This window comes from Schistocerca americana, chromosome 3 (genome assembly GCF_021461395.2).
Source record: "Schistocerca americana isolate TAMUIC-IGC-003095 chromosome 3, iqSchAmer2.1, whole genome shotgun sequence".
Lineage (NCBI taxonomy): Eukaryota > Metazoa > Arthropoda > Insecta > Orthoptera > Acrididae > Schistocerca > Schistocerca americana.
The window spans coordinates 737564099-737577419 of record NC_060121.1 but is presented as its reverse complement, the minus strand read 5'-3'; the positions used below and the strand labels follow the sequence as shown (position 1 = coordinate 737577419).

General features: G+C 45.8%; 1 protein-coding gene across 1 annotated transcript in view; it reads left to right on the top strand.

Moving 5' to 3' along the window:
• LOC124607109 overlaps positions 1 to 11106 on the top strand; it is a 146057-nt gene extending 134951 nt beyond the window's left edge. The window contains exon 9 of the mRNA XM_047139306.1: positions 10746 to 11106. Coding sequence (XP_046995262.1) covers positions 10746 to 10871 — 126 coding nt within the window. The 3' untranslated portion in view covers positions 10872 to 11106. The remainder of the gene's footprint in view (positions 1 to 10745) is intronic.
• The last annotated feature ends 2215 nt before the right edge of the window (positions 11107 to 13321 follow it).

Sequence of the window (13321 nt, the reverse complement as noted above, 5' to 3'; positions counted from 1 at the left end):
ATGATGCTGCAGATGGTGAGCTCTGCTTTCATCCCGCTAGCGAGACTGGCAGTCTTCACCAAATCAGATAGCCGCCGGAAGCCAGAGAGGATTTCCTCTGATCCATAGCGACACACATCATTGGTGCCGACATGAGCGACCACCTGCAGATGGGTGCACCCTGTACCCTTCATGGCATCCGGAAGGACCCTTTCCACATCTGGAATGACTCCCCCCGGTATGCACACGGAGTGCACATTGGTTTTCTTCCCCTTTCTTGCTGCCATTTCCCTAAGGGGCCCCATTACGCGCCTGACGTTGGAGCTCCCAACTACCAGTAAGCCCACCCTCTGCGACTGCCCGGATCTTGCAGACTGAGGGGCAACCTCTGGAACAGGACAAGCAGCCATGTCAGGCCGAAGATCAGTATCAGCCTGAGACAGAGCCTGAAACCGGTTCGTCAGACAAACTGGAGAGGCTTTCCGTTCAGCCCTCCGGAATGTCTTTCGCCCCCTGCCACACCTTGAAACGACCTCCCACTCTACCACAGGTGAGGGATCAGCCTCAATGTGGGCAGTATCCTGGGCAACCACAGTCGTAGTCCGATCAGGGGATGCGTGGGACGAGCTGGCCGTCCCCGACAAACCCCCATCCCGACCCCCACAGTGATGCCCATTGGCAACAGCCTCAAGCTGTGTGACCGAAGCCAACACTGCCTGAAGCTGGGAGCGAAGGGATGCCAACTCAGCCTGCATCCGAACACAGCAGTTGCAGTCCCTATCCATGCTAAAAACTGTTTTGCTAAGAACGTCTGAACTAACCTACAGAGAGCGCAAACAAATCGACAAAATTTAAACGGTTATTAAAATACAAGATTGCCTAGTAAATGAAGTAATGCTGCTACTTGCGCACTGCTGACACTGCTCGGCGGCGGAAGGAGACTAAGCGAAATTACACTATTCAGGTACTAAAACACGATGCTACACTCTCAAATACTATAATACGCCCGAAATTTATGAATTAAACAATGCAAGAACCAAAAACACGCAAAGAAATTAAGAATTAAACTATGTAACAAATAAGTGAGCTAGGAGTATACGACTTGCTGCTCAGCTGCTTATCCAACGGCGGCAGGGAGCACACTGACTGCGACCAACCGACACTGGCCGTTCAAAACAAAACAGTAGACAATGATGTGGTGATATCTCAACTAGATGCTTCACCAGTGGAGCTCTCATCATGTGATAGTACTCCTTTGACTGGTATGCTCAAAAGAAATCTACAGCTGAAGCAGAGTACTGAGCTGTTGGCTCTTTGATTGATGATATATATTGTACATGATGCCTTAGAAAAGAACTTGCAGTTTCAGCAGAACTGTGTTATTCACAACTGAGCTGTCATACATTCATTGAATTATAGCTACAGAAAAAAATTACACGAAAAATATTGAAATTACAAGAAAGTTCATTAAACAACACATCAGAAAGACTACCAAATTAAAATATGTTGGGAGATCAGATTAACCTATTGGTATATTGACTAAACAATTTACTTGTAAAGTGTTTCAAGAATTAAGAAGAAAAATGTTTAAGGAAGAGTGTTGAGAATTAATTATTGTTCTTTATTCCTGTTTTGTTGTTATGTATCATTCATAATGATCATATGTATTTTTCCTTGTCATTTAATGGTACTAGGGTGTTGTAGTAACTACTTTTTTATCTGTCTCTTTGTGAGTCTTATAAATATGCCATATGAGTATGTGTTCAAATTAAAATGTTCTTTTTTCAATAATGTTCAAATGGTTATTTACAGTTAAAGTTAATCAAGATTATGTTAAACTGTGCTAGTGATTTTGGTTGGGAATATCACAATTTCAACATTTACTGGCCAGTATAATTGCTTCTTTACTGAGAAGGAACATTATAAATTTCAAGGATCTTGAGGCAAAGACTATCCTTAAACAGTCACAGTAACTCTTTTATCTTTTTGAACAGTTAGAAAATAGATCTTATGACTTGTCTACCTGTTCATCTTGTGATTTTCGAACATATTCGTTTTCTTCTCTCATAGAAAATTAACAAGTTGTCTCGATTCCCACAGCCATTCTTCCGAAATATGTGTGTCAGATGTTTTATCTCAAGAGTCCCAGTTGTGCCAAAAATGGGTGTCGAAGCTGTGTGTATATAATAGGGAAACATTCCACGCGGGAAAAATATATTGAAAAACAAAGATGATGTGACTTACCATACGAAAGCGCTGGCAGGTCGATAGAAACACAGACACATACATACACACAAAATTCTAGCTTTCGCAACCAACGGTTGCTTCGTCAGGAAAGAGGAAAGAAGAGGGAAAGACGAAAGGAAAGGATGTGGGTTTTAAAGGAGAGGGTAAGGAGTCTTTCCAATCCCAGGAGCGGAAAGACTTACCTTAGGTGGAAAAAAGGACATGTATACACTCACACACAAACACATATCCATCCACACATATACAGACACAAGCAGACATATTAAAAGGCAAAGAGTTTGGGAAGAGATGTCAGTCGAGGCAGAAGTGCAGAGGCAAAGATGTTGTTGAATGACAGGTGAGGTATGAGTGGTGGCAACTTGAAATTAGCGGAGATTGAGGCCTGGTGGATAACGGGAAGAGAGGATATACTGAAGAGCAAGTTCCCATCTCCGGAGTTCGGATACGTTGGTGTTAGTGGGAAGTACCCAGATAACCCGGACAGTGTAACACTGTGCCAAGATGTGCTGGCCGTGCACCAAGGCATGTTTAGCCACAGGGTGATCCTCATTACCAACAAACACTGTCTGCCTGTGTCCATTCATGCGAATGGACAGTTTGTTGCTGGTCATTCCCACATAGAATGCGTCACAGTGTAGGCAGGTCAGTTGGTAAATCACGTGGGTGCTTTCACATGTGGCTCTGCCTTTGATCGTGTACACCTTCCGGGTTACAGGACTGGAGTAGGTGGTGGTGGGAGGGTCCATGGGACAGGTTTTACACCGGGGGCAGTTACAAGGGTAGGAGCCAGAGGGTAGGGAAGGTGGTTTGGGGATTTCATAGGGATGAACTAGGAAGTTACGAAGGTGAACACACCCGTCAATTCCTATCCTTAATAAAAGTCCTCAATCTTTCCTCTCCCGCATCCACACCGGCTGTTCAAAGCATCCTCCTACAGGCCAACCGCAAATTAGAACAGCATGCCACCCTCCACCTCAAAAAACTATCCAATCTCCTGGTTTCCCACCTCCGGAAAGGCAACTCACTCACCCTTCACAAGCTTTCCAGCAAACCTCAACCTCCTCTCATTGCACACAAACCCAGTTTCTCCCATCTATTCAATCTCCCAATTCCAGCTCCACTCCCTCCAAAAGCTCAAAATTCCAATCAACACAATCTGGAACCACAACACCTTAATTCAGTAGTTAACCTATCCTCCAAACCTCTGTCCCAATCCGAAACCTCTGTCCTATCCAAAGGCCTCACCTTCAGCGCCACTCCCAGATTCAACCAAACAGCCCTCGTCAAAGATTTACTGTCCTACACTCGTACTCTCTGCTGGAAATATCACTTTGCCACGAAGAAAAATGATCCTAATCCTACTCCTAATGATCCAACTCCCCAAGACACTATCCAAATTGAACCCTGCCTGGAACAGTTCCGTCCTCCATCACAGTGGGACCCACCTCCTCTTCCTCAAAATCACCCTCTCCAAACCTTCCAGGAATTTCTGACTTCCAGCCTTGCCTCTCAATCCTTCTTAAAAAACCTTAATCCTACTCCCAACATCACCACTGCTGAAGCTCAGGCTATCCGTGATCTGAAGGCTGACCGATCCATCGTCATTCTTCCGGTGGACAAGGGTTCCACGACCGTGGTACTTGATCGTCGGGAGTATGAGGGACTGTGTCAGGTTTCAGACAACACCACATACAAAGTTTGCCAAGGTAATCCCATTCCTGATGTCCAGGCGGAGCTTCAAGGAATCCTCAGAACCTTAGGCCCCCTGCAAATCCTTTCACCTGACTCCATCAACCTCCTAACCCCACCGACACCCCGCACCCCTACCTTCTACCTTCTTCCTAAAATTCACAAACCCAATCATCCCAGCTGCCCCATTGTAGCTGGTTACCAAGCCCCCACAGAACGTATCTCTGCCTACGTAGATCAACACCTTCAACCCATTACATGCAGTCTCCCATCCTTCATCAAAGACACCAACCACTTTCCCGAACGCCTAAAATCCTTACCCAATCTGTTACCCCCGGAAACCATCCTTGTAACCATTGATGCCACTTCCTTATACACAAATATTCCGCACGTCCAGGGCCTCGCTGCGATGGAGCACTTCCTTTCATGCCAATCACCTGCCACCCTACCTAAAACCTGTTTCCTCATTACCTTAGCCAGCTTCATCCTGACCCACAACTTCTTCACTTTTGAAGGCCAGACACACCAACAATTAAAGGGAACAGCCATGGGTACCAGGATGGCCCCCTCGTACGCCAACCTATTCATGGGTCGCTTAGAGGAAGCCTTCTTGGTTACCCAGGCCTGCCAACCCAAAGTTTGGTACAGATTTATTGATGACATCTTCATGATCTGGACTCACAGTGAAGAAGAACTCCAGAATTTCCTCTCCAACCTCAACTGCTTTGGTTCCATCAGATTCACCTGGTCCTACTCCAAATCCCATGCCACTTTCCTTGACGTTGACCTCCACCTGTCCAATGGCCAGCTTCACACGTCCGTCCACATCAAACCCACCAACAAGCAACAGTACCTCCATTATGACAGCTGCCACCCATTCCACATCAAACGGTCCCTTCCCTACAGCCTAGGTCTTTGTGGCAAACGAATCTGCTCCAGTCCGGAATCCCTGAACCATTACACCAACAACCTGACAACAGCTTTCGCATCCCGCAACTACCCTCCCGACCTGGTACAGAAGCAAATAACCAGAGCCACTTCCTCATCCTCTCAAACCCAGAAACTCCCACAGAAGAACCACAAAAGTGCCCCACTTGTGACAGGATAATTTCCGGGACTGGATCAGACTCTGAATGTGGCTCTCCAGCAGGGATACGACTTCCTCAAATCCTGCCCTGAAATGAGATCCATCCTTCATGAAATCCTCCCCACTCCACCAAGAGTGTCTTTCCGCCGTCCACCTAACCTTCGTAACTTGTTAGTTCATCCCTATGAAATCCCCAAACCACCTTCCCCACCCTCTGGCTCCTATTCTTGTAACCGCCCCCCGGTGTAAAACCTGTCCCATGCACCCTCCCACGACCACCTACTCCAGTCCTGTAACCCGGAAGGTGTACACGATCAAAGGCAGAGCCACATGTGAAAGCACCCACATGATTTACCAACTGACCTGCCTACACTGTGAGGCATTCTATGTGGGAATGACCAGCAACAAACTGTCCATTCGCATGAATGGACACAGGCAGACAGTGTTTGTTGGTAATGAGGATCACCCTGTGGCTAAACATGCCTTGGTGCACGGCCAGCACATCTTGGCACATTGTTACACCGTCCGGGTTATCTGGATACTTCCCACTAACACCAACCTATCTGAACTACGGAGATGGGAACTTCCTCTTCGATATATCCTCTCTTCCCGTTACCCACCAGGCCTCAATCTCCGCTAATTTCAAGTTGCCGCCACTCATACCTCACCTGTCATTCAACATCATCTTTGCCTCTGCATTGCCGCCTCGACTGACATCTCTGCCCAAACCCTTTGTCTTTAAATATGTCTGCTTGTGGATGGATATGTGTGTGTGTGTGTGTGTGTGTGTGTGAGAGAGTGTATACCCGTCCTTTTTTCCCCCTAAGGTAAGTCTTTCCGCTCCCGGGGTTGGAATGACTCCTTACCCTCTCCCTTAAAACCCACTTCCTTTCGTCTTTCCCTCTCCTTCCCTCTTTCCGATGAGGCAACAGTTTGTTGCGAAAGCTTGAATTTTGTGTGTATGTATGTGTCTGTTTGTGTTTCTATCGACCTGCCAGTGCTTTCGTATGGTAAGTCACATCATCTTTGTTTTTAAATATATTTTTCCCGCGTGGAATGTTTCCCTCTATTATATTGATATCATTAATTTGAACCCAACAATTACGTTTGTTATTGTCACTGTTGCATTTCGAAATCTTTTCTGTCGTCTTATTTTCTCTTTCTGTTTTTGCCAGTAGTTTCACTTTGTATTCACCTTCTCCTTTTTACCGTAATCTGCTATACAATTTTATCCCGCCTATATATACTCAATAATACGTAACACACTTCCAAACCATAACCTAAAAAATTTTTTTGCCGCTTTCAACACTACCGCCGCTATAAAATCCACCATTTCTAGTTCACAAACAGTTCCTTTCACCTTTTAAACAACCATTTCGGCTAGTTCTAATAACTTTCACTTTATTTCCATTTCCATTTTTCCACATCACCGATAATTTTTAGCGGCTTGCCACAGGTTTTAACGTCATTATTTCGTCGTCAGACAATTGTTAGCCTCATTTTCATAATCTGCCACCACAAAACCACTCCTTTTAATATATTACACGCAGTTTTTTCGAAATTTTCCCGAATTTCTCCGTCCTCTAACGTGTTTTGGCGCGAACACAACCACCTAACCTTTGTGCACATCGTTGTCTACCAACCCAAGTCCAACATAGCCCAGCTGTAACCAACACCTTTTCGCCTTTTTTCACACCAGATCTCCAGTTACTTTCCAGTCCATCTTTATCCCTCCCCATATATTTTTATTTTCATTTTCATTTCCTCATGTTACACTTTCCACCTTCTAATACCATGTCACCCCCACAACGACCCCATTAAGTTTTATTTACATTCCCTCCGCAAACATGCCTTCGCCCTAGCCAGATTACGCTCCCATATTCTATTTTCTCAGGCTTGTCTGACATTTGGCATTACCCCCAAAGGCCTCACACTTAAAGTTCCCATCTCTGGCTGCAACCCTTCTTTCCATCAGTCCCTATACCAGTTCCAAACTGAACAATCCATTGCCCTCCCCCACATCAACTCAGCCAATGAACACACCCGTCAACTCCTATCCTTAATAAAAGTCCTTACTCTTTCCTCTCCCACATCCACACCGGCTGTTCAGAGCATCCTCCTACAGGCCAACCGTAAATTAGAACAGCATGCCACCCTCCACCTCAAAAAACTATCCAATCTCCTGGTTTCCCACCTCCGGAAAGGCAACTCACTCACCCTTCACAACCTTTCCAGCAAACCTCAACCTCCTCTCATTGCACACAAACCCAGTCTCTCCCATCTACTCAATCTCCCACTTCCAGCTCCACTCCCTCCAAAACCTCAAAATTCCAATCAACACAATCTGGAACCACAACACCCTAATTCAGTAGTTAACCTTTCCTCCAAACCTCTCTCCCAATCCGAAACCTCTGTCCTATCCAAAGGCCTCACCTTCAGCGCCACTCCCAGATTCAACCAAACAGCCCTCGTCAAAGATTTACTGTCCTACACTCGTACTCTCTGCTGGAAATATCACTTTGCCACGAAGAAAAATGATCCTAATCCTACTCCTAATGATCCAACTCCCCAAGACACCATCCAAATTGAACCCTGCCTGGAACAGTTCCGTCCTCCGTCGCAGCGGGACCCACCTCCTCTTCCTCAAAATCACCCTCTCCAAACCTTCCAGGAATTTCTGACTTCCAGCCTTGCATCTCAATCCTTCTTAAAAAACCTTAATCCTACTCCCAACATCACCACTGCTGAAGCCCAGGCTATCCGTGATCTGAAGGCTGACCGATCCATTGTAATTCTTCCGGCGGACAAGGGTTCCACGACCGTGGTACTTGATCGTCGGGAGTATGTGGCTGAGGGACTGCGTCAGCTTTCAGACAACACCACATACAAAGTTTGCCAAGGTAACCCCATGCCCGATGTCCAGGCGGAGCTTCAAGGAATCCTCAGAACCTTAGGCCCCCTGCAAAACCTTTCGCCTGACTCCATCAACCTCCTGACCCCACCGACACCCTGCACCCCTACCTTCTACCTTTTTCCTAAAATCCACAATCCCAATCATCCCGGCCGCCCCATTGTAGCTGGTTACCAAGCCCCCACAGAACGTATCTCTGCCTACGTAGATCAACACCTTCAACCCACTACATGCAGTCTCCCATCCTTCATCAAAGACACCAACCACTTTCTCGAACGCCTGGAATCCTTACCCAATGTGTTACACTCGGAAAACATCCTTGTAACCATTGATGCCACTTCCTTATACACAAATATTCCGCATGTCCAGGGCCTCGCTGCGATGGAGCATTTCCTTTCACGCCGATCACCTGCCACCCTACCTAAAACCTCTTTCCTCATTACCTTAGCCAGCTTCATCCTGACCCATAACTTCTTCACTTTTGAAGGCCAGACATACCAACAATTAAAGGGAACAGCCATGGGTACCAGGATGCCCCCTCGTAAGCCAACCTATTCATGGGTCGCTTAGAGGAAGCCTTCTTGGTTACCCAGGCCTGCCAACCCAAAGTTTGGTACAGATTTATTGATGACATCTTCATGATCTGGACTCACAGTGAAGAAGAACTCCAGAATTTCCTCTCCAACCTCAACTCCTTTGGTTCCATCAGAGTCACCTGGTCCTACTCCAAATCCCATGCCACTTTCCTTGACGTTGACCTCCACCTGTCCAATGGCCAGCTTCACACGTCCGTCCACATCAAACCCACCAACAAGCAACAGTACCTCCATTATGACAGCTGCCACCCATTCCACATCAAACGGTCCCTTCCCTACAGCCTAGGTCTTCGTGGCAAACGAATCTGCTCCAGTCCGGAATCCCTGAACCATTACACCAACAACCTGACAACAGCTTTCGCATCCCGCAACCACCCTCCCGACCTGGTACGGAAGCAAATAACCAGAGCCACTTCCTCATCCCCTCAAACCCAGAATCCCCCACAGAAGAACCACAAAAGTGCCCCACTTGTGACAGGATACTTTCCGGGACTGGACCAGGCTCTGAATGTGGCTCTCCAGCAGGGATACGACTTTCTCAAATCCTGCCCTGAAATGAGATCCATCCTTCATGAAATCCTCCCCACTCCACCAAGAGTGTCTTTCCGCCGTCCACCTAACCTTCGTAACCTGTTAGTTCATTCCTATGAAATCCCCAAATCACCTTCCCCACCCTCTGGCTCCTATCCTTGTAACCGCCTCCGGTGTAAAACCTGTCCCATGCACCCTCCCACCACCACCTACTCCAGTCCTGTAACCCGGAAGGTGTACACGATCAAAGGCAGAGCCACATGTGAAAGCACCCACGTGATTTACCAACTGACCTGCGTACACTGTGATACACTCTATGTGGGAATGACCAGCAACAAACTGTCCATTCGCATGAATGGACACAGGCAGACAGTGTTTGTTGTTAATGAGGATCACCCTGTGGCTAAACATGCCTTGGTGCACGGCCAGCACATCTTGGCACATTGTTACACCGTCCGGGTTATCTGGATACTTCCCACCAACACCAATCTATCCAAACTCCGGAGATGGGAACTTGCTCTTCAATATATCCTCTCTTCCTGTTACCCACCAGGCCTCAATCTCCGTTAATGTCAAGTTGCCGCCACTCATACCTCACCTGTCATTCAACATCATCTTTGCCTCTGCACTTCCGCCTCGACTGACATCTCTGCCGAAACTCTTTGTCTTTAAATATGTCTGCTTGTGTCTGCATATGTGTGGATGGATGTGTGTGTGTGTGTGTGTGTGTGTGTGTGTGTGTGTGTGTGTGTGTGAGTGAGTGTATACCCGTCCTTTTTTCCCCCTAAGGTAAGTCTTTCCGCTCCCAGGATTGGAACGACTCCTTACCCTCTCCCTTAAAACCCACTTCCTTTCGTCTTTCCCTCTACTTCCCTCTTTCCTGATGAAGCAACAGTTTGTTGCGAAAGCTAGAATCTTGTGTGTATGTATGTGTCTGTTTGTGTTTCTATCGACCTGCCAGCGCTTTCGTATGGTAAGTCACATCATCTTTGTTTTTTTATATATATATTTTTTCCACGTGGGAAAAATATATCTAAAAACAAAGATGATGTAACTTACCAAATGAAAGCGTTGGTATGTTTATAGAGACACAAACAAACACAAACACACACACAAAATTCAAGCTTTCGCAACCCACGGTTGCTTCATCAGGAAAGAGGGAAGGAGAAGGGGAAAGATGAAAGGATGTGCGTTTTAAGGGAGAGGGTAAGGAGTCATTCCAATCCCGGGAGCGGAAAGACTTACCTTAGGGGGAAAAAAGGACAGGTATACACTCGCGCGCGCGCCCACACACACACACACACACACACACACACACACACACACACACACACATCCATCCGCACATATACAGACACATGATATGTCTGCTTTCGATCATAAGCTCCCACTTCTTTGTGCTCATTCTTTCCTCTTTTGTCATTTCCCACCCCTTCCCTCTGTTTCCTCACTATTTACTCCTCTTTCCCTCCCATTTCCTCCTTTTTCACCATTACCAGAGTTGAACCAGCCCTTTGTTCTCCACCCACATGTGTGCGTGTGTTCATGTAGCCTTCCGCAGCTGTCCAGAGAGTGTGTGTGTGTGTGTGTGTGTGTGTGTGTGTGTGTGTGTGTGTGTGTGCGTGCGTGTATGATAGAGAGAGAGAGAGAAAAATAAAAGCATCTGGTGAATGGTTGCCTGTCCTCATTTCTGTTTTTATTTCAGTTGCGTCAGCTCAAGAAGAAACTGTGGGCTCTCCGTCTAAAGTCAGCTGAAGACAGAGACTTCTGCACAGAAAGTAAAAGTGCTGCATTATCAACTACAAAAACATCAAACCTTGAGAGAGAATGAAAATATCACTTCTGGTAAAACTAAAGAACTGCAACTTTCAGTTTTAACCTTTATGAAAATTTCTGGAATGCATTTCATTTGTCAGTCAAATCTAAGATTAACAGCTATGCAGAGTCTACAGAAAAAGTAATTTCTCCATTGTATGTGAATATAATAATTCATAATAATTACCCCCTATCTTGTCCCACCACTCTAGGTAAAGCTGAAACTGATGCATATAGCCCATTTAAGATCAGATGAAGTAACTGTAAATGATATTTACAAGCAAATGATTACACAAGAGTTTTCATTGATCAATTAATTTTTAATATCTCATTAATTAAATTATGTGGACTTGCGGTAGACCTGAAATAGTCTGGATTGCAAAACTTAATTTTTACTGACTTTAAGGAGATATTAATAATTTATCCATTAAAATTAGGTAGTATTCTAACAGTGAGTGTGATGCTGTGTTTAACACTCTGGACATTTGTGTGGAAGGATGGAGTTCAAACCCTCATTTGGGTTTTTTGGGCTTTCTATCTTTTCCCATAAGTCACTTCATCTGAATCCCAGAATGGCTTTCTCAGCACTGCTACGTGGATGTTGCCCCTTATTTTGTCCACTGGAGCTAGTGCTATCCCAAATGACAACTTAACAACAAGAGACTGGACTCTTACCTTCCTTCCCTTGTAACCAACTGAAATCTTCTCATTCCGAGACATTGTCATTACAAAATGCATGACATAACCTAGATCATGAGCTAATGTTGTGAGTTAAATTTCATATCTCTCTGCAGTGTCCTGTGAAGTGAGCACACGTGACAGTATTGATAATGATCAGTGGTGATGTTGAGCTCAGTGGTCCCCTTGGTGCTATGTAAGAGGAGTAGACTCGTGGCCACACTGAGTTTCACTCTCTCCCGTACTTCTAATTGCCAATAAGCAACACAGACGTGACGCTAAACTCTAAACACGCTCATCACATTCACGTACACTCAAAAAATACACTTAAGCCACAAATTCACACTTTTCACCGTAAAAATATTGTGGCAACCTCTAAATTCCAAATTTCGGTGACCCACACAGTCTGCCCTAGCAGATGACTCTTTCCATGCAGCTGCACCTGAACTTTCTCCAAAGAGCCCATTTGTGATAAGCAACTGCTGACAGGAGTGTCTTCTCCTCCACCACCACATGCAGAAACAGATGCTTCCACTGGATTTTCCGCTAGCTGGAAACAATGCCATTCTCAGTGTGTCCACACGCTGAGCATTAGCAAAGTAACAACATGTGAGTGTCAGTTCAAATGCAGTGAGTGTATAGCATTTTGTAATGAGGACCTAGGTACTGTACAAATACTTGTGACTGCTGCAACCTAATAGCTTCCCAGTGGCAGTGCATGGCCATATCTCAGTGAGTTGGCATTGCATTGTATTTTGCAAATAACTTGCAGGCATCTTGTTTACTGAACAGGACCAGTGGCGTGCCTGTCAGCATGGTTTGAATTTGCAACTAGTTGTTTTAATGCGAACATCTCACTGTTGTTGGGCACCTTTCTGAAACCAGTACAGTATATTCCATGCGAACAAGAACATGAACAGAAATAAGCAGGTGGTTGAAGAATTTTGAACAAAGTAGTTTTTGATCTTGTGTAGTTTGTGCTTGAATAAATAATCGTGTGGCTAAATACCTAACCACGTGCGTATTTCGAAGATAAGCACTCTGTTCCATTGTACTCCTGACTACTTTGCCTTTCGAATTAAGTGGTAATGTGCTCTGTGCAGTAAACACTGACAACACAGCATGCATACCGAAGCTGATGACCCTGATTCTTGAATTTTTTCACACAGTTCCTCTCTCCATTAGAGTGCCCATTGTATACCTCTGTGCCACACAGCATCTGCGCGAGCACCAAATGTGCAATCCTTGTCTTCCCCCCTTCCAATTTGTCCAGCCACACTTATTACGGAAATGCAGCACATGTCAGGAAACGGTCCCACAGAGCAAAGCTCCAGGACCTCTTCCACGGTGGAAAACATTGCATCACAGCCATGCAAAAGGGCCTTCCGACCTGCAGTCACAGACAGTCAGCTTTATCAGTTCCTACAATTTGCCCAACTCATGAGCACCGCTGCGCCCCTTTCACAGGCCCTGGTGCCGACCATTCAACCGAGCAGAACTTCTTCTCACCTCCCCGCATTCAACGCCCATGACCCACGTCTGCGAACCAGGGATTACTAGTGATACAACGAAGTTCGCCCCTACCATAGATCAGCTCAGACCCACGGTTGTAGCAGAAGCTCATGATATTATCACTAACCCCCCACCCCACTTCCCGGCAGCTACGATAAACTGAAAAAGCACCTAATCACCTGCTTAGCATCGTCAGAAATGCCACACTTCTGGGACTTGTTTTCATTGGCTGAGTGTTCTGATATGAGACCCACCCAGCTCCTGCAGCACGTCTGC